Source organism: Pleuronectes platessa, chromosome 6 (genome assembly GCF_947347685.1).
Source record: "Pleuronectes platessa chromosome 6, fPlePla1.1, whole genome shotgun sequence".
In the NCBI taxonomy this organism is placed as follows: Eukaryota; Metazoa; Chordata; class Actinopteri; order Pleuronectiformes; family Pleuronectidae; genus Pleuronectes; species Pleuronectes platessa.
In genome coordinates this window covers 15,712,791-15,733,808 of record NC_070631.1, presented here as the reverse complement: position 1 = coordinate 15,733,808, position 21,018 = coordinate 15,712,791, and the positions used below count along the sequence as shown (strand labels likewise).

The window sequence follows — 21,018 nt, the reverse complement described above, 5'->3', positions numbered from 1 at the left end:
TTCATGCTCGTGTGGGGACTGTTCCACCTGTTATCTTGGGGATGGTTATCTGGCGGCTGCTGATGCCTTCCCCTCCCTCACTGAAGGGTTTAATCTGGATGACATAGTCTTGGTTGACCGGCAGCGACAGCTCCAAGGAGGTGGTGTTGGTCTCAACCACACTGGGAAGGCTGTGTTTGTCCTGGCTGTACATCACCTGCAGGAAGCCGGGGAGGGAAAAACGATGACAAAGTGAGACATGGCAGGAAGATGCCCCCAACACGATGCATATGAGAGGGTTCAGAGTCTTCTTGTTTACGCACTGACCAGAAAATCTGAGTTCTAGCTCGGGTTTCCTTCAGACAGCTCCATGAGATGTAATGTGCTGCCTCAGAAACTAACATGTATCTAAGTATGTGGACATGTGAGATCAGCAGAGGAGCGCGTGCAGGAGAGATGAGGTTAGTGTAGAAACGTTTCAATCCTGATGTTTCCGCTGCAGCCTGACTCTGGGCTGAGTTTTCAATGATACACTAAAATCCACTTTCAAATCACCCCTTCGATGTCATGAGAATAATGTGCAGGTGACTGTGACTGCAGGTGAGTAAGACCCACTACCACAGTTCCAGTCAGATTGATGAACCAAAAAGGATTCATAATAACCTGAAATAAAATTCCATAAGTGAAAATTAAAACATTGAGTATAATGTGCAGAGGAAGCTGCTAAAATGCCACAATGTGGGAAAATCAAACATTAACGCCACTAAATACAAATTTCCTTCTTTCTTCCTCCTTTCCCATAAGGAATAATTAAAAAAGTTATGTTGGGCTGAAGTCATGTATCTGAAAATAAAACAATGTAGGTGTTGGTGTTATAAAGAGGTTATTATTTTAAGGAAATAAGGCAATTAAAAAAATGAATAAATTAGTATTCAGCTACATAACAAAGAAAATCCTCAAAATGAAACAGGGCCTCATGTTCTTCCAAACAAGTGTGATTAATAAACCAGTGAGAATTCAATATCCTTTTTTTATTACTTTAATTAAAAGAAAATTTGTACTTTTAGTTCATATGAATGCAGTTGAGTGCAATTGCAATCATGTTAAAGAGGCCCGAACCTCCAAATCCTAATCAGGTCATCCTCCAGTCCGGTTCAATGTTTGTGCCATGTGTTTAGAAGTTCCTTATGGTTGCTCCTGATATATCACATTCACAGAAATATGTGGGCACCGTGACCGTGACCTTTGACCTTCGCCCAGCCGATTCTAAACAGTTACGCCAGCATTGAAGGATAAAACGTGAACTCATATGTCATTAATCGATCGACTGACAGTCTGTCAGCCTCTGCTGAGTTAGGATCTATAAAACCATATGTGCATCACAGCTGCAGCCAGTTCACTTTAGACAAGTAAAAAATGTTTTACCTTATATCCTGTGACCTCTGACTCGTTCTCCAGAGCATGAACTTGGTCCCACTTCAGGATGACTTTGGAATTGGAGGTGTTCCACATTATTTTGACCGGGGCTTGACTAGGAGCTGGAGACAGAGATGGTGAAGAGGATTGTGTTAAAATATAAACATATACTGTATAGAACAAGTGTGAAGTGCATATAGGCTATAATACAGAAGAAGACCAATAGGTTCAAATAGGATGCAAAGTAGAGGTGGCTGATGTGTTTTCAGGACTCCACCCTCAGACTGTAACATGTCATCATCCGCCAGCTTGACCTTGAAATCACATATTGTTACTCTGCTCACATCGGCATAATGCTAAGAACCAAAGCAGGAGGTCAGGAGAGGATTGCTAGTTGATGCAATTTGAAACTAAATGTTTTTAAAATATTTGCTCTAAATCATTTATGAGAGAGAAAATACCCCTCACAGTTTTTCAAGTCTCATCTAAACACACTTTATTTTGGTAGGAACCACAATATGTAGAATTACCTGCAGAGGAAAACTCGACATGGTCTCTTCAAGGAGTGAAAACAAATTTCTTCGACTCTCATTGGTGAAAAATAAAATGATACAGTACGACAAATGGACCATGATAGTCAGATATAAAAATGAAGGAACACAAACACACACACATAGTATGTAGTGAGTCCTTACGTGGTTTCTTAGTTGTGACATTGACTATGATGCTCTGAGGACCCACTCCAGCGCTGTTGTATGCCTGCAGGGAAATGTAATAGGTACTGCTGCCCTCCAGATCCCTGATGAGAACTGAAGTCTTATTCCCCACCGTCCTGACCACACTGGCTGTGTCCTGCTTCTCCCTCTCACGCCAGTACCTCAGCTATAAAACATATCAAAGAAGAAGAAAAACAACACAGGTTATTCTTTATCAGCTTGAGACTAATTTGTAAGCTCATACCTCCATCTGCAACTCCACAGCTTTGGGCATGAATCCTGCATCACACTCGTACTGCCGTTTACTCCATGAATGAATAATCAGATAAGCACTGTTACGGAAGGCTGATGAGACCATCCACTATATTCAGCCTGTTGTGTGGGCATGTGTTGGACTGACCTCATAGCCCAGGATGCGTCTGCGGTTGTTACTCCAGGCCAGTGGCCTCCAGGTGACCTCTACCTCGGACGCTGATACACTCCTCACCCTCAGCCTCCCTGGAGCTCTGCTGGGCTCTGAGAGGCACACAGGATGGGGAAGAAGACATGGAGTCAGTACACCCACACTCACAGTATGACGTTTGGAATGTACTGTAGCTCTATCAAACGAGTCCATTCTGGTGAGTAAAGAGGAGAGAGTGCTCCAGCATTAAGAGTAAGGGAGGAAAAAAATCCCTGGAATTGATATCACTGAAAGTATGATCAAACTTTAACTGGTGATTTACATAGAACACAACCCCCAGTGTTGGACTCTGTACTGTAGCATGTTTAGTACTGATACACCATGATGTCTGTATGTCTATTGGTAAAGAAACTAAACTAACGGTGCCTATGTGTTGTATCCTGTGGAAATTTACGTGGATAAAATGTAGATTAAATTACTGAAACACATAAGAAGCCAACATTATTCTCTAAACGTGAGTGGATAACTCGTCTGCTCTTAACATATTCGGATTCAAGTATTTCCAAATCCCAAGTGATTCAGAGCGACATGACTTTTTCTAACTGAGACCAAACAAGTCTCAGATGAGCACAGATGACAAACAAGAGCAGAATCCAGGAATAACAAGAACACTTTGAACTTTAGCAGAAAGTTTGGCTTTCATGTTGGACCACATCAATTTTAACAAGAAGTTGATTGAGAAAATAAGTGTCCTATGGCTTTCACATTTCTCTGGATTTTCTAACCAGTGGCAGACGTTTTTTAAAATAACAATTATTAAAACTGAAACTAAAAAGAATGACAGAAATAAGACTCACTTACAATGAGTCTGATCCGATGGTGCAGTGTTGCAGTGTTTAATCACTGACAGCATGTTACAGTTATTCCCACATCCCCACAGCGACATGAAATCACTCACTGCCCGTAGCTGTAATAGTACCCACCTTCCTCCGCTGAGTGAATGGTGGTCACTGGGCTAAAAGGGCCTTCTCCCTTGTTGTTATAAACCCCGACTTTGACTTGGTAAGGGGAGAAGGGAGGGATGCTCTCATTCTTGAAGACGTATCTGGAGGCATCTGGGGACGTGACGGCCGCCTGCATCCAACCTTGTGCCCCGAGTGGGCGGAAAGCCACCACGTAGCCGAAGCCCGGACCACTCTGCAGCTCCTCGGGAACAGGCTGAGGAGGAAAGAGATGACTCAGAGGAGACGACCGGAGATGACTGATATTAAAGATATGAATACATGGAGGAAATACTGCAGTGCATGGATTTGGGCACTTAGAAGAATAGTTCTGGGAGAGGAGCTGCGTCTTCAAGCCTTGGATTAATTCATCATTCCGTCAGATGAAGAGTTTTTATACTGATGGAAAATAAAATACACCTATCCAAACAGAGCTGGAGAGTTATTTACTTGTGAACATACCTCTGCCGCGGCCAAACAGCCCTCAATATGTTTGATTCTTTACTTTAAGATCCATAAGGTAGACTGATGAAAATTCAAATCCCTCACAGAAAGTGAAAACATAACCTCCTTGGTGGGAGGAATAAAAAGTTTTTTTAGGCACATGGGAATTTTGCCAAAACTCAATTCCGCCCAATATAGAAACTTATATTATACAATGGTTACATCATGTGAGTCTTGTGATACCCTGGCGACCTGTATCGCCCATTAACAGCAGGGACGGGCTCCAGCGACCCTCCTCTTACAGGACAAGCAGTATAAAGAATGGATGGATAGACAGAACATTCACATGTGCTTACACACTCACACACACACAGATAACTTGTATGTTACTGCAGGTTTACCTCCCATGTGATGACCAACTCCGATCGCCCTCCACCACCACCGTCCACTCTGCCTGGAATCACCCTGGGAACTAACAGATGAACCACAGTGAGAAAAGCACGAAGCTCAACTATCACCCAACAGAAACGCTGGACTGATCAGTTACACATCGACAAATGGGAGCTGGCTTGTTGATATGAAACACTTCCAGATGTATTGAAAGTTAAACATTTCTCACATCTTAAATGTGCGGCACATACTATACTTTGACAAATACAACAGTGACCTTATGTTTTATTTTCATGTTAATGTTTATGTGTGCATGTGTAATTATACATGTGGGTTTGTGTATGTGCACATGCTTTGGAGTTGAATATAAACACTCTACATGAAGAGCCATTTATTTACATATATGAGATTTGATTGAAAAGATTTATATTTAAATCTGTTTGATCAACTTCTGTGTCTGGATTTGATGCATGTCGGTTCTGACCTGAACATACTGTCTCTTTCATACACTGCCCTGCAGAGGTTTTGTTTTTCTCACTACACGCACACACACACTCACATACACATAAACTGTCTGAAGCTTTGTTGTGAATTTGGTTAATTCATCTATTGTGTGCCCCCAGGAAGAGAATTCTCTGAAATACACTAGTTCAATAAGGTTCTCTGAACGGAGCTCCCTGCCATCCTGAGCTGAATCGCTACATAAACAGAAACAAGAATTATTCCAAACAATCCGTGCCACTGAGGAAATGTAAGAAGCTGCCTATACATACGGGTGTCTTTGGTGCGGGCCTTTCTGGAGGGCTTGCTCGGCTCTCCCGTTCCAATGCTGTTGCTTGCCAGGACTCTGAACTCATACTCCACCCATTGACTCAAGGCAACGACAGTGGCTGACAGCTGCTTCCCCCCGAGCAGCTCGGGAACTGAAAGACATCACAGGAATAACCTTTCATCAAAGCCCTGCAAGATCTACGAAGTAAAGCGAGCCAAGCCACTGATGTGTTATTTACTGTCATTTCAAATGTGCTGATGGAAAAAGACACCAGTCGCCACCCTCTCGCTCTTTCCTATCTGCACAGTTAACATCCGGATAAAACCAGGGTACCTGTGGTAACTGCTTGCCACCCGAGAGAGAAGGGCGTTCTGGCCTGGATGGTGTAGCTGAGGATGGGACTGTGGTTATCTATGCCGGGTCCCCAGGACAGCGAGGCAGAGGCTTCTGTCACCCCGCTCACCTGACAGTCCACAGGGGGGCCGGGGGGGCCTGCAGGGGTAATTTGTCACAGTTCACTCACAAAACATGATATACGCTGTAGAGATTAATGAAGACAAGAGGCTGCAGGACCGGGTGGGTGGATAACAGCTGCTAACACTCACTGACGCTGAAGTGCAAGACTGAATTACAACCAGTCCACAGTCGGTGTTTGATGGCGATGCAACAAAAATAATCCAAACGAGGAACAGAATCTGCAGCGTGATTTGTTCTAACAATTGTAGTCTCTCTCATCTCATTTTCTGTTTTGCGAAAATGCAATATTTACACTGTAACAGATCATAACGTGCCCTGAAGCAATGGTTCCCAACGTGGGAGTCTGATTCTCTCCATCGCAGTCGCACTGATGATTAACAAGATGAGAAAGAAGGAAAACATGATGAAATTCTCTGCTACTCAAAATCACATTCATTTTTCTTTAATCTTAGATTTTTTTGTGAATGAGCTGATACGTCTATGCTCTCTCGATATTGAATGACATTTTTAAATCAAATGCTAAAGTGAGGAAAAATCTAAACAAAAAGATAAATAACTTACTTACTTAGATTATGTATTAGTTTAAAATTTGTAACCTGTGAGTAGGGGTCATGAGGTCTTTTATATTTTAAGGGGATCAAAACCAACGAACCACTGTAATATAGGGATGTATTATGGAAGGCAATATGGAAATATACAGTGTGTCTGCATCATGGTGCACATCTGCCCTTCAACATGTGTCTCACATTGAAACTACATAGAAACAGTCTCCATATCCTCAGACAGCAACTTTGTTCACAAGATTCCATTTACAGGGTTAGAGACCGTTGCTATGCAGTCAGCTATAATGCTCCTGTGTGATCGATAGTGACATTCATAACAGAAAGTTTGTTTCACAAATGATTTTACTGCAAAAGATGAAGGATAGATTATGAGTGAGCTTTACTCTCGTATCTCCAGAGTTGTTATCTCAGTAGCACCGACACATTCACTGCTACATTGTTGCAGGGCATGTCAGATATGTCTCTGCAACACCTACAATGTGTGAGCGCTTTGTCATGATGTCATATCCTCTTCACTACAGGTGAAGCTAAGCTACTGTAAATGTCCCGTAAAATATCCGCCCTCGGCTCTACTTGGCTTTACACTGGAAGTGGGAGTAGTGAATACACAAAGTTGTTAGGGAATAATGGATCTGCTTAATTTCCTGCGCAAAATTGGTTCCTGGAACCATTTATACAAAGTGTAAAACTACAAGCAATAAAACGTAGTATTTTAATCATGTACCTGAACTAGTCATAAAGCCTGACCTGTATTTAGAACATTTGGTCCGCATGGAAATAAATTGTTGAAATAGAGCAGGAGGATTGTCAAAGTACAAATCAGAATTCCCTGTTGCATATTTGCATAATTTTCACATACAAATAAAATGTATTTGAGGCGTTAAAATACAAATAAATGAGATAGGAAGGTTGTACATGATTGGATCAATGACAATATTTGTTTGTGTCTATGAAAACATAATGCAAGTACTTGGATGTTGAAGTTTGATTTCTTGCTACGTGTTGTGAGGGGCGTCCTTACCTCTCACTACCACATCGGTAGCAATAGACACGCTGTCCACTTTGGTCTGAACGGCGCACGTATATTTCCCAGCATGCCGCAGTTGAATGTTCCGAATCATGATGTCACCGGCTGAGCGCTGTCAGTGCAGGAGTTAGGGGAGAAAATAACAAAAACAAAACAAGTTAGGAAAAAAGAAACATGATTGGATGTCTTAGATAAAAGATGACAGTGTTTCAGAAATAAGTGCGATATGCAAGAGATCTCTTTTGATATTTCTTTAATTTGATACTGGTAGAAAAAGATACAACACAGATTCAGGGATACAGCAAATGACAGAATGCCGATTTTCATGATCATCTGTGAGGACGGCTCTTTGTGATGAATTAAAAAGCTTCTTTCACCTTTCATTCAGTCTGATTCTATTTACTCTGCACACATCCATTCAATGCCAAACGTATTATTGGCTTTGAACTTTTAAGTAAGTGCTAATGTTGATAGTGTCTTATCTGTGGAAGTGAGGGACTGTGAAGCAGGATGAGACCCAGGAACTACTTTGATGTATAATCCGGGGCAATTTGCAGAGATAAAATTTGAGCTGCTTCAATTCATTCATTTCTCACTTTTTTCTTATATACAGAAGGAAAAGCCGCTGACTGAGCTTGCTTAGTAAATCAATTTAGACTCTAAGTCTGACAAAAAATAATGAGACATATGTTCTGTGCCTTTCAGATACAGAATAATGGGTAAGTGATATTCTCCGTACATCGCACATCACATTTGTACCAATAAAGTGTTAGGATTTGTTGTTTGGTTATTTACTTCAAATAAATGCTGATATTTGATATTTAGAAAATGCTGTTTTACTGGGGTTTGGCAATGCATTCTTCACTCAGTCTTAAGTGTCAAGTGCCTCTTTGGCAAATACCAAGTATAAAACATGTTAAAAGGTTCCTCTAAGGATTTGTAGATGATAAAACAAACTATTTCCAGTAAAGTTATCAGTAAACGACATGGCTGTGTGTTTTCACTTTAACGGCGCACTAAACAAATGCCAAATCTGTAAAAATAACAGATTCAGACAGCCGTGGTTTACGATGTCACAAACCTAAGAAACCAAACCTGTTAACTTGTGGGTGGGGCTCAATAGCTGCAAAGGCTCCTCAGCCACCAAAAGAATATAGATAGGTGTGCTGGGTATTAAGTGTAAGTCAAGTATTTTCCGATGAAAATGTTCATTCAGTTTGTGTTTGTGTTAACAATGTCTTCCAGTTCCATTTAGGATTTCTTATCCAGATTAGTCACAGCTGTAGTCACACAGCAGTGTTGTCCTGCACAATGCATGGAGCACGGGACTATTTAGAGCCAAGAGAGAGAGAGAGAGACAGAGAGAGAGAGAGAGAGAGAGAGCGAGAGACAGAGCGAGAGAGAGAGAGAGAGAGAGAGAGAGAGAGAGAGAGAGAGAGAGAAGGTTGCAGCCAATACTGAATATGATGTAAATGCTGCTATGGAGGAAACTGTGTTGGTCTGAAACTGGCAAAGACTCATGTTGTTGTTGGCCCCTTCTTATCTTGAGTAAGATGGGGCCAACATATAAATATGTAAATATAACTGAGTGCATGATAAAGTACAAATTAAACAAAGATTCAAAGATCTAAGGGGAATCGCTACCTTGATGATGCCTACACTTTCCATACAAACCAATTACTCAGTGCTATTGTGCTTTGCAAGCTTTAACTTCCTCAGGCTCACAGCAGACTTTAACAATAGTGAAAAGCATGTCATATTCTGCTCTTGCAGAAAATACATCTCGAAATTATATTTGGCTAGAATGTCTATCCACCATGATTATGCCTCTATTTGGCAGAGAGTGTGGTCAAGTCCATATTTAAATGAACTGCAGAGCTACATGCAATTATAAAGCTCTTGTTGTCGTTCATTATCATGTTGAATGAAAAAAAACAACAAGAGGTGATATAGAAGCCGAGACCTCATAATTGCTTTTCCTAATTAGAAGAAAAATATATTTGGTGTTAGATGATCACATTAAACGCATGGCTGAACATTTCATAATGAACACCTTAGTTCAGTCTTTTTTTCCCTCTCATAGTAGGAGGTGTTAAAAAGTGGAACAGACAAACATAGAACTTAAACCAAAGTGGTTGTAAGCTTCCACCAACCTGTGCAGTTTCAATCTACACACATTGATTTACCAGATTCATGTGAAGTCTATGAGTCACTTTCATCTACCGCTTACGCGTAACATTGTCGGTGACAGAAGGTAAGAATGTGTCATTTCCTAACACAGAATATGGTCATTAGTAAGGAAGTACAGCTTGTGCACCTTTCAGAATCATGAATTGTGCTTTGATGGACATAATTGGCCTCTCTGTGTAAATTCTAGGCACTTGATTGTCCCTGATTTAGATCCTAGTTCCCCCACTGGTTGATCTTTTTTTAAAGAGGTAAAGTGAACATTTCAAAGTCAATCATGTTCAAGTGTGAGAGTACAGCTTGTCAAGAGAACACAGAAGTTCTTGTTTTTTATCTCAAGGAAATGCTACATGGCCAATAGAAAAATCCGGAGCTTAAAAGATATTAGGTAGCTCTGCCATAATAAAGAGTTCAAAGGTCATCTAAAGACCTCAACTAATAAACTGGTGTGTGTGTGTGATACACAGGTCTGGAGGGGATGTTCCTGTTTTACCCTGCGGACACAGAGAGATGGAGGCTCCAAAGACACAGGGTTACTTACCCCACCAACTTTTTCAAAATACACCCCATGGCTCCCGAAGTGGATGAGCTGCTCGTTGAAGAACCAGGTGAACTTGAGGTCAAGCGTGGGGTCATGAGACACCTGACAGGGCAGCACGATGCTCTCACCCACTGTCACGTCTAGATGACCTGCTGGGCTGGTGATTGCAGTTGGCTCTGGACACAAGGAGCATCAAGTCAGAAAGGTAGGTTATTACAAATGGTTCTCACTTGTCAAAGAAGATACGGTAAACCCTTTTCTGTATAAATCATTTTTTACCTCATTCGACTCAAGGGTTTTTATTTCTTTATATTCTCTATGATATAAGATATAATTGCAAAAAAAATATGCGACACTCCTGTCCCCGATGTTAACTGAACAAGATGAATTGAATCTGCCAGCAAGCTTTTTATTGCATCTCTTTCTGTTAGCTTCATAAATCAGAGCATGCTCTTACATACCAGGAAACTACAAAAGACAGAAAGGGAAATAAGCAAACAAAAGGAGAAGCTCAGCCATTACAGCAGGTCAGATCCGAGTCTATAATTTGACTCTGTTTGTGTGGAGGCAAAAAGCCATCCTATTTCATCCTCAGCGTGGTGTGCATCATCATAATCTTCGGTCCGCCTCAGCTGGGTGTCTCATTCGACAGCAGTGCGGAGAATATAGCACAGGAGGAGGAGAGGCCCGTACACCACTCCACTGTAAATTATGCATGCATGTCATATGCATCTAATGGACAGGCAAGCCAATGCAGTATGTCAGGGGGAGTAAAGGTCTATATTCAGCTCTGTCAAAACAAGCCAGCTTGTTTATCTCGCGGCCCCCCTAAGGAGAAGCGACTGGCCACGGCAGAGCATTCCAGGTGACTCTCTGTAAAGTTTGGCACCGGATGCAAAACGAGACGAGCAAAACTTTCTGCCTCTGATTGCAGAGCTGTCATGTTTGATGCTGGTTCGCCATTATGGACCGGAAGGAAAATCACAAATTGGCTTGTCCATTCCCTACATTCTGCGCTTCGCATGGCAATTCTCATTCTGTTAACCTATGGAAGGACAGTATATTTATAACAACCATAACAAGATAAGGGACAGAATGGACTGGATTTTAAATTGGCACACAAATTGCTGGTTGTTATTTCTGAATATCCTTAGTAAGCCTGATGTTAAATTTAAAAACCTCAAATATTAATATGGAGTATGAAATTCATAGTAGCTGATATCAACTGTAGAAATGTAAGCAAAGTTTTAACACAATGAACTATAATTAGACAGCAGGATGGAAAGTGAACCGCGTTCTGAATCTCGAGGACCAGTTCTCTCGCAGCGTCTGTCTCTGAAACCTGTTTAAAACCTGCTATAATTAACATCAGCACAATTTTATTTATTAGGAAAAGTAGATGTTGTTAGTAGATTATTTTTACATCCAGATTTGGAGCAACAATATCTTTCATTTGGAATTTTCATTCCAGCAACTAACTAAGTTGTAAGGACAATATGTCCTTGTTTTTAGCTCTGTAGAGCTATGTTGAACAGCTGGTTACCTCCGGCCAGGAGGTTATGTTTCTGTTTGCGACAGATGACAATGATATGGGTCAGGAAAGGACTCATTCAATTTGGGTGCGAATCGTGATCAGGAGGCAAAGTCCAGGAATTTCTTTCACTTTCTTTCACATTATGAGATTGGGCATTTTTGTTGATTTCCCAGAGAATAATTCAAAGCTTTCAAAGAGAAAGACTGGTGTGTTTAGGGGTATGGCATTTATGAATGTGAGCAATTTGGTGAAGATTCAAATAATAATCTGGATCTAATGAATTTAAATGTGGTTTCATAAGGGGACTGTTGGGCCTTGGTGGAGTTATGCACCCGAGTGCCATTCCAGTTGCTTACTGCAGCTGTCGGCTGTTTGGTGCTGGGAAGCTGGTACACAGGGTGTTTTTAGAGTTTTTTTAATAGCTGCCTGCTGTGGCTGCAAAACACACTCTGACACAAACAGTAATAGTAACTGGCCAGCGAGTTTGACACTGAGTTAAAAACTCACTGTAAAGCTGAGCAAAGCTGACAGTTGCTGATTTGGGGAAGAATTATCTGACCCGTTTAACACTGTCTCCTTGTTTTCACTGTGCCATTCCATTAAAGGTTGTGAAAATTGGGGAATATTGTTAACAAGCCAAGAGCTTTAACTATTTGTCATGAATACTGCAATTAGACATTCCCTGTTTCCCAGTAATCAAATCATGAGGATTTTTCTAAGCTTTTTCTGTGTCATATTGTCAGAAGGTGAATATTCATATCATAGAATGTTGTCCAAAAAGTCACTTAGGTCTCTGAAAAAATGTTTTGAGAATTGTTCACTCTTGTACGATATTTCAAAGACTATAAGCAAACAATTGATCAGGTAACTAACTCATTAACTTGCAAAAAATATTGAATTCACAGTATGCATGTAAAATCCTATTCTGTATAGTAAAGTGATTCTCCAGTTAAATGTATGCTTGAGTGCGTACTTGAATACAGCGTTCCACTGACCAATATTCTAAATATGCACATTCATGTACAGTATGTTAATAGCAGCCACGTTCGTGCATGTAAAGAGGCTGTGGCAGAACAAAAATCCAATTGGGCTTCTGCGCAAACTCATTTGCAATTCAAAAAACTTATGAAGGGGCATTTTAATAGAGCCCTGTTGTTTAGAAAGGCAGAGAAAACCCATTGCACTGCAGAAGTGTTTGATTTAAATGGATTGAAGTCTTAAACAAACCGAGCATGGCTATGAACCACTGTGCAAAAAAAGGTATGAATTAAACATTGAGGCGCATGAGTGCAATGAGCCTTATGTCTCACTTCCTCCAGCCACTGCCACTCAACCAATTGAGCTGTTTATCTGTCAGGTAGGAAGAGGCTGGTCTAAGCTCTGCTTGTTAGTCATAAGGTTTATAGTCAGGGTCAGTGGTGCTTAGTTTAAAAGCAACACATGTCAGTTATGTCTTTAAGCTCTTGTGCAGACGTCAACATCCTTTGTTTTGTGTTCTCAAAAAAACGTGACAACAATAAATCATGTGTTGGTTTAACTCATAAGCTGCAAGACAAAACCTGCAACAAAACTACTGAATTGAAATGGAAAAATTCTGTTATGGTTTTGTAACCTATATATGTGGTGGTAATAACAAACCTACTGCTTGGTTTTATATTGTCTGAATAAATGGAAATGATTGATGCTCTGTATTATACACAGTGGTTTAAGACCTCTTATTGCCAAGATAAAGAGACAAGCAATATCCACTTGCCACTTACAATAAATCAACAAGGGCTCATGTTTTAGACCAAGACAATAAAAGAAATATCTTACCTTTAACCAAAAGGCTGCCGGCATTGCTCGCTACTCCAAACTGGTTTCTGGCCACACACGTGTAGATTCCAGCATCCATTTTAGTGACATTGGAAATCCGAAGGCTCCCACTATCCAACACAGTTACTCTATGGGTTGTAAAAAAGAGGATATATAAATACGGTGTATGTAAAACTGCATAGGCCAGTTGGTAGTACGTCGGTATTTGGTTAGCAAGTAAAGCACAATCCCTACTTGTGTAAGCATGTCATGCATTTGATATACAGTACGTACAAATTCAAAGTGCTTAGAAAGATCTGTTCTAAATGAGCACGCCCAGTGTCCTGCAGCAGTTTAACTTTAGCCAGGAGTTTATCTCAGTGAATTTTAATTGGTTTCCTGTGACAGACGGAGAAGCAGTGAGAAGAGTTGCAGTTTGATTTCTCAGCACAAATGTGGTAAGAACAGTGAAAGATCCCTTAATGGGAGGAAAGTCTAATTTTCAGTTCATGGGGAAATCGGGGGGGGGGGGGGGGGGGGGGGTAGAGAAACAACCTCAACCTGCCTGGCTGTGGTAAAGAAAACATTTTATTTAATCTGCTGGCATAGTCAGTCCGGACTGATTCACCTGACTCACCAGTCAACAAGGTGCTGATGTGGCATGTGAAAGTAATAAAGCAACAAAGCTCTGTATGATTTGAGTCCCTCTGTAGAATCATGTTGCACATTTAGATTTCATTTGAACAGTGCTGTTTCATGTCAGAGAAACAATTCAATTCCTCAATGATACCTCTATACCTGAAACCTCCGATTAGTCATAAATGTTGAGTGTAATAATTGTAAGTCGCTTTGGACAAAAGTGTCAGCCAAATGACATGTAATGTAATAATGTAATGTAATGAAGCAGCCTGGAGAGGTGAAACATCCAGAAACACAAGCAAGTCCAGTTGCATAAGTTCACTTGTACAACTTCTGAAAATATTTAGATAACGGAAATATCAGTCACATTTTTGCAGATGCTTTACTCTTTTAGGGTTTTAGAAAAATAAAGAACGGATCCTTCAATACAATATTAGTTTTGGATGACAACTACAGAATGAATAAACTTTATATTATGCTGATCCACTAACGGCACAGAACACTCACCAAAACTTCATTTTAACATGATCTTACCTTAGACTTAACAAAAACCCCTTTGATACCTCAAACTAACGACTAATTGAACTGCACATCCTGGTCTCACATTTGAAAATGGTTCATCTTATACTCCACCATACACCAGCTGGTGACTCGGCTGCTGGTCATAACTGTAGCGCCTTAATCATTCATTCATTCCAAAAAAGGTGAATATGACTTTAATCCAGCCAGTCTTTAAGAAAATCTGGTTTTGGTGCACTTTAGTTAAAGTAAATTTAAAGTTTTGTTTCCAGAAAACAGAGTTGTTGTAGTATGTATTAATTTGAGTGCTGGGATTTCGATAAATTAAACCTTACAAATGTTGTGTACTGAAAAGGTTTGTGAAGAATGAATCCTTTCAAAGTATGTTTATCAATAAGGCCTTGAATACTGTACAGAGAACTCGCACAAAGCACGTCTCTGGAAATATGCATAATGTCATTCATTTGGAGCCGAGTCAAGGACAGAGAATAAAAGGAGGAAAACATTGAAATGGGTAAGTTGTCTGTTAAGACCCAAACACACCTGGAACATCAACATACTTAATCAAATTGAAATGAAAGACAAGGCCACAGATTGCTGAGGTGCACAACAAAAGACATTAATGGTTTGATTCGTTCTATTTACCCTGACGCCAAAATATATTCTTCTTCTAGTGAAAAGCCACGTACGAAACAGAAGCATTTGATTAAAAGCCAAAATGGATTTATAAATGTGTTCAGCATGAGGATGATGCAACAGAACCATTCATTTCCATCAGATATCACTAATACTACGCCGGGATAACGTATCACTAAATTATTAATTTATAATACCTACGATTTATGTTTGATCCTTTTGTCTTTCCTGTCATCGAGGCATTCCAGCTCATTCAGAGAAAATGTGATTCCCTCATTCTCTCCTTTGATCTCTGTAATTACTGGAGGTTATCTATCACATCCCTGAAAAGACAGTGTGACGGAGGTTTTTGCTCACTTCCTCCATTCACCGTCTTTTTGACATTACTGAAAAATCTTTCCGAGCACTTTTATGATTTGAGGCTCTGGTCATTTCTGTCTTTTTCTCATGCAACTAAAGGTAATCATTCTGAAATAAATACAGTTTAATGATGTTTGTTCATATATAACGTGTGAGCAGTATGTTGACATTTTTATATAATTTAGAGGTACTTTCTGTGTTAATTGTATTAATTATATCTATTTGTCTTAGTTCGGCTGGTCGGTCTTATCCTGATTAGGTTGTAATCAAAGATTATAGATAAAGATGGATGACATGATAAAGAAGTTCATAAATTCTGCCTCCTCCATGTTAGAGGATAGAATATTGGTCAAATACTTATTTTTTTTGTCAAAGATGGTTTCACTCATTGTAGGTAGTTCTTCTTAGTTATTTTCCCAGTAAGTTTGGTTTTGATTAGTCATGGTGCTCAATCCCCTGATTATTACTGCACAGACCCTAAAAATGCCCAAGATGACAGCATTGGTATCCGGGACATTTCGGCTTCTTTTCTGGATATTTGGAGGAAATAGAGACGAGTTGTCCATATTTACATAGAATCTATGATTGTAATTCACAGAGTCTAATTATCTATTTGTTAAAAACATTCATTATGAAAGTGACATTGAGAAATCAGATAAACCCAGCAACACTCCAGCAGCTCTGCACATATGAAGAAAAAGATCCCTGCAAGGATCAATAAAATATCACGCTGTTAAAAATAGTTAAGTTAACAAGACAGCTTGTTGAAACAATATTTATTTTGGCCTGATGTTATCAAAGTTATTACAAACTATTACGCTTCATGAGCACAGATTAGTGTTTCAGGATGTTAAACAGTTGTTTGATTTAGCAGACTTACTGTTAGCCGACAGTACGTGTGTTCAAGATAATATCCGTATGATGCGATTGTTTCATGAGAGCAATTTGTTAAAGAGAGAAATTGCAATTCTGAATAAACACTTAATGCTTGTAGGAGAACTGTGTTATTGACATTTCTGATGCAGAAAAGGGAGAAAATGCTTTAACTTCACCTCTTTCAGAATGTAGCGCTAGAGTAGAAAACCATTCACGGGTAATTTCTTCAGTCAGAAAGGTCATGCCAATTTGATCAGAATATATTCGACAAATTGTTTGATACTGCCTTTCAAACTCGGTTGTAGAACAATTTCTTGAGCCACGTTTCAAATTTATTAGCCCACTGATAAATGCTGTGCCCTTAGAATCCTTACTGGAAGCCCCCTTCTTATCTTCTGAACTGCACACAAAGGTGTAATGGGGTTGAGCCGATGTTTCAAAGAAGAACTTGAACACTCCCTTGGAAAATATCCCTTGAAGGCGGCCTGGACCTCCCCAAATGATCAAAAATGGCCCGGAATGCCTTAAAGGGTGGAAGAATTAAAATACATTAGCCTCTTCAAGAGAGTCCATTCCCCATGGAGCCGGGGGTATATTCTCCTAACTGAACTGAGGGCTTCCTTTGTAATGGACTATAACAAAGAGTTATGGATATGAGATGTCACAGGGATAAGACTTGCCATTAAAGTGTGCAGTAGCCTATGTCAGGCTTCCTCCTTCCCAAGGCTCCCAAGGAGCAGTTCAGGATAAGGATGTGCGGAGCGTTATCGGTGTGAAATGCCCTCACTGTGTTCCCCTTTTCCCTCGAATGTTGCCCTGGAGCAATTAAGGTATTGGAGAAATTTGTGGGATGCATAAAATCTCGAGCAGAGAGATATCGTAAACAGCCGCTTCACCTCAGCCTTATTAAGTAAGCTGCTGGCTGTAATTTGAAAGCCTACTGTGTCTCCCTATGGTGTGACAAAAACTAAGAGACTGTAAATGAAAAACATAATTCTAACCACTTAAGAAGGATTGTATAATCAACTCGGTATATTACGAGAAACTTGCCGTCTTCTCGGGCCCTCCTTAATTAATTCACCAGCGACGCACTCTCTGCTTTGGCGACATGTCTGGAAAAGATCTCGGTGTTTTAGCAGCAGGATTATAAATGGATTAATTTACATGATAAAGCAATATCTTTTAGCATAACAATCTCAAAGTGGTTTAGTCTAAAGGTAATATTCCTAAGAGCTGCTTCCTATATCCCTTTTACAGTTACTAGCAGTGGTCAGCGGTGAAATTCAATTAGGGTAAGCCCTTTGTCGTTAACCTCCTAGCTGCCTTCGTGAGTGCACTGAAACACACTTATGAGGATATCTTGTTATACAGTCTGGGATATGAGCTGATGTAGGTATCATCACCGCATGATTTCATTAACTAATCAGATCCTGTCTTGTTCTTCCTTGATTTGTTCTCCCCTGCTCCACATCCTTGAAAACATTATCCCCGGAAGATTAGAAGGAATTATGGGTATTTTAGTTGAGCCAGTGGGATGGATTAGTGTTGTGCCACTGCTGTAATAGCATTGGTAGCAGCTCCACTTTGATATGGGGGGGAAGCAAACGCTAACGAGCCAGCACCGGGGGAATGGGTTTTGCGAGAGATGTTGCAATAACGTTAAAGCCCAACATCTTGTATGCAGCTCGGCCGCTTCAGGGCAGGGCTGTAACGTTAAATCTCAAATGCGATATCTTTGCCTTTATGGGCACGACTGATATTGCACATCGCAGTATGGATGCATTTTCCTTTCAATACTTAAGAGGATGATAAATCTGCAAGCCGGGTCCAACATTTAGCAGGCCTCTGCAACACATAATCTTTGTGCTGATTCTTTCAAATAAAACATCTCTCTCCTGTAAAAAAAGATGGTTCAGCCCGGTATTAAGCTAAACCTTTAGTTTCCCTAGCACCCTGTCTGACTGTACCACCGTGGGAGTACAGGCACATGTCACTGCATGTGCCAGCAGGTGTGCTTGTCCTCCTGCTGGCATGCTCCTGCAAATAATAAAGATGATGTCAAAAAAGAAAGTGGAAATGCGTGATTTGTGTAGGTCGCACTCGGTGTTATACAATCTAATACTATGAAAGCACACCTGAAAGTTTATGATTCCCACTGTAATCTTGTTTTCTAGCTTTTGAGACTTTAATAGTGCAAATATCACCAGATGGTGACATTTTATAAAATGTACAAATATGTTTCCTGTGACGGCCCTTATGTGCTGGTGATACTACATTTGGAACAAAATGTGTGTCCAGCTTCTCAACCACACACTTCCTGTTTGCTGCCACATGAGAAGAAACAGTATGAATGCGGATCAATCACTAACCACTGCTGCTACTTCTACCTTGAACAGCATTATACCTTCAGGGGGAGAAGTGTTTTTTCTTGTCTCATTACCGATTGTTTGTTTATTTGTTCTGCTCCTCTCCAACACACAAGTATTGCATTGATCTGCATTTAACCTAATTTCTAATAAAACAAGGTGTCCGCCTAGCTCCCCCGGTGCCACCATCACTATCACAGAAGAATGTCTGTATTTCAGCAGCTAGCCACTGATCAGTCCTTTTGGGGATTTCATCTGCTTCTTCCGTGTCTCACTGGTAGTCTGGATCATCCTCTGCCTCTCGCTCTAATGACCCTCCAGGCCTTACATGCTGCTAATGAGCTGATGGATCAGCGCATCGATCCGAACGCTGCAGTCTAGGAACAACCAATTACCTTAAGTAAACAGAGACAAGCTCTGAGCACAGGCAGGAGAGGAAAGTACAACGGAGTTCAGGACAGACTTGTATAGAGCAAAGGGAGGAAGTGGTGGAATGCAGAACCTGTTATGCAGTTTAAATTGTGTCGTGTCACACTGTGGTTCCTTTGTTTGCAGTTTGTCACTATGAATATCAAGTAGGGAATAATTAAATAACAAGCGGATGAAATACTACCCTGAAGGTAGAACAGACAAACTAAACATCTGTGATCCCAAACACAACGTACTTACTGCTCTACACAAAGAAACCTGGTACCTGTGGCTCTCTCGGAGGGCTTCCTTCCCCTTCCTCCAAGAAATCACGCCGCGAGGAGACATCCTAGGCTTGCATTCGATCAGAATGTCGCCCCCCTGTCGGGCAAGGGTTTGGGCCTTCAACAAGTTCTGGGAGAAGTCTGGAGCGATGGCTGATGGGGAAAAATAGAAAGAGAGGAACATATAAGTAATGTGAATGAGCAAAAAGGTTTAATTTACTGTGTGCTAAAGGGAGAGAGAGAGGAGCAAAGGGGTAGAGCTGTTGCAAAAATGACATCGGAGGGGTATCCTGTAAACATCCAGGTCACTCCATCCATTAGGTAGGTCAGCTCTCGCATCCTCTCCACTCCCCACACATACACATGTGTGCCTCACACACAGGGAGGCTCACATGCACACATCAACACAGAAAAACTGACGCGGTAAATCCGTTTCAAGAATATATTTAATTCACAGGAAAGTGGGTTGTCTAGATCCATGAATTTTCCTTAGAAGGACATTATGCATTAAGAATTAAGCCCCAAGGATCTGAAGCAAAAACGAGAGAATGTAAAACGAGAGGGAGGCTTTGTTGCCGCTCCTTTAGGCCTTAATTACTAAGGCGCCGTCGTCTGGAGCTGTTTTGTATGCGCACCGACTCAGCGGAAAGCTCTTCAAAGTGAACACACAGCCTGGCGCCAGTGACATGGCTGAGCACCTGCCAACGCATGCTGGTGTACGTGCATACACAGAAATACAGGACCTAATACACACGTATTTATACACACGTAGCACCTCACCATTCGCTCTTGACACTAAGTGTGAACTGCCGGAATTTCATTAATCAACAGAGGAGATATTTCTCATAGTTGTCTTCTCAGAACACATGGGCGGTATGTATTTGAACTCTTATCTTAAAGGTGCTGTTTGTCATGAACCTGTTTTCTTGCCGCAGGAGCAGCTCGGTGGTGATGGTCGCTTGCCAACAGCTTCAGCCATTGTAGCATTAACAAGAAATGCAAAAGCCTTGGGTGTGTGAACCTGCTTGGTAATAAAATCTGATTGTGATTTAGAAAAGGGCTTTGAACACATCCTTCGAGTTGTGCTACTTCTTCTGTGCAGACTGTACGCTACAGTGACTCGCAAATGGAAGGTGATTAGATGAGCCAGCTGGACAGGGGCTTGCCGGTGAGCAAGTTAACTTCAGTGGGAGCCGAACAAAGTTATGATTGGTGTTGCTTTACACCACTGGGAGCTAGTGTCTGCAAGTAAAAGGTAAGAAGTTTGATACTTAATGCAAACATTTCATTGTCTGTCAATGCAATGGGCCACTTTGCTTTCAAATCATCATTATGACATTATTGTTGATTGCACAGATTAATGGGTAATGCATATAGACGGCATTTGGGAAACCTGGGAGCTTTAAAGCGATAGCAACCCTGGGACACAGTGGAACAAGTACATCTAGAAATGATTATAGTGCCATTCTGGAAAACCTTGTAAATTGTGACAATGAACAAGTGAAATTGAATGATCATTGCAAGACAGTAAATAAACATCTTTTACTTCTATCTCTCATAAATGTATATCAATATGGCAAACAGGCATTAAACCGCACACAGGAACACCGTAAATGCTGTGTCGAGCCTCCCTCTCAGTACAGCTTCAATTCTTCACGGCACGGATTCAATTAGATGTTTGAAATA

General features: G+C 40.8%; 1 protein-coding gene across 1 annotated transcript in view; it reads right to left on the bottom strand.

The window, feature by feature from the left end:
• Positions 1-21,018, bottom strand: part of cntn3a.1 (contactin 3a, tandem duplicate 1) — a 65,366-nt gene that overhangs the window by 2,104 nt on the left and 42,244 nt on the right. Inside the window, exons 10-21 of the mRNA XM_053425082.1 lie at positions 19,335-19,485; positions 13,266-13,393; positions 9,917-10,092; positions 7,183-7,300; positions 5,455-5,613; positions 5,123-5,272; positions 4,361-4,431; positions 3,498-3,732; positions 2,512-2,627; positions 2,091-2,277; positions 1,405-1,517; positions 28-196 (exon numbers count right to left, since the gene is read on the bottom strand). Of these exons, the coding sequence (XP_053281057.1) occupies positions 28-196; positions 1,405-1,517; positions 2,091-2,277; positions 2,512-2,627; positions 3,498-3,732; positions 4,361-4,431; positions 5,123-5,272; positions 5,455-5,613; positions 7,183-7,300; positions 9,917-10,092; positions 13,266-13,393; positions 19,335-19,485 (1,773 nt within the window). The remainder of the gene's footprint in view (positions 1-27; positions 197-1,404; positions 1,518-2,090; positions 2,278-2,511; positions 2,628-3,497; positions 3,733-4,360; positions 4,432-5,122; positions 5,273-5,454; positions 5,614-7,182; positions 7,301-9,916; positions 10,093-13,265; positions 13,394-19,334; positions 19,486-21,018) is intronic.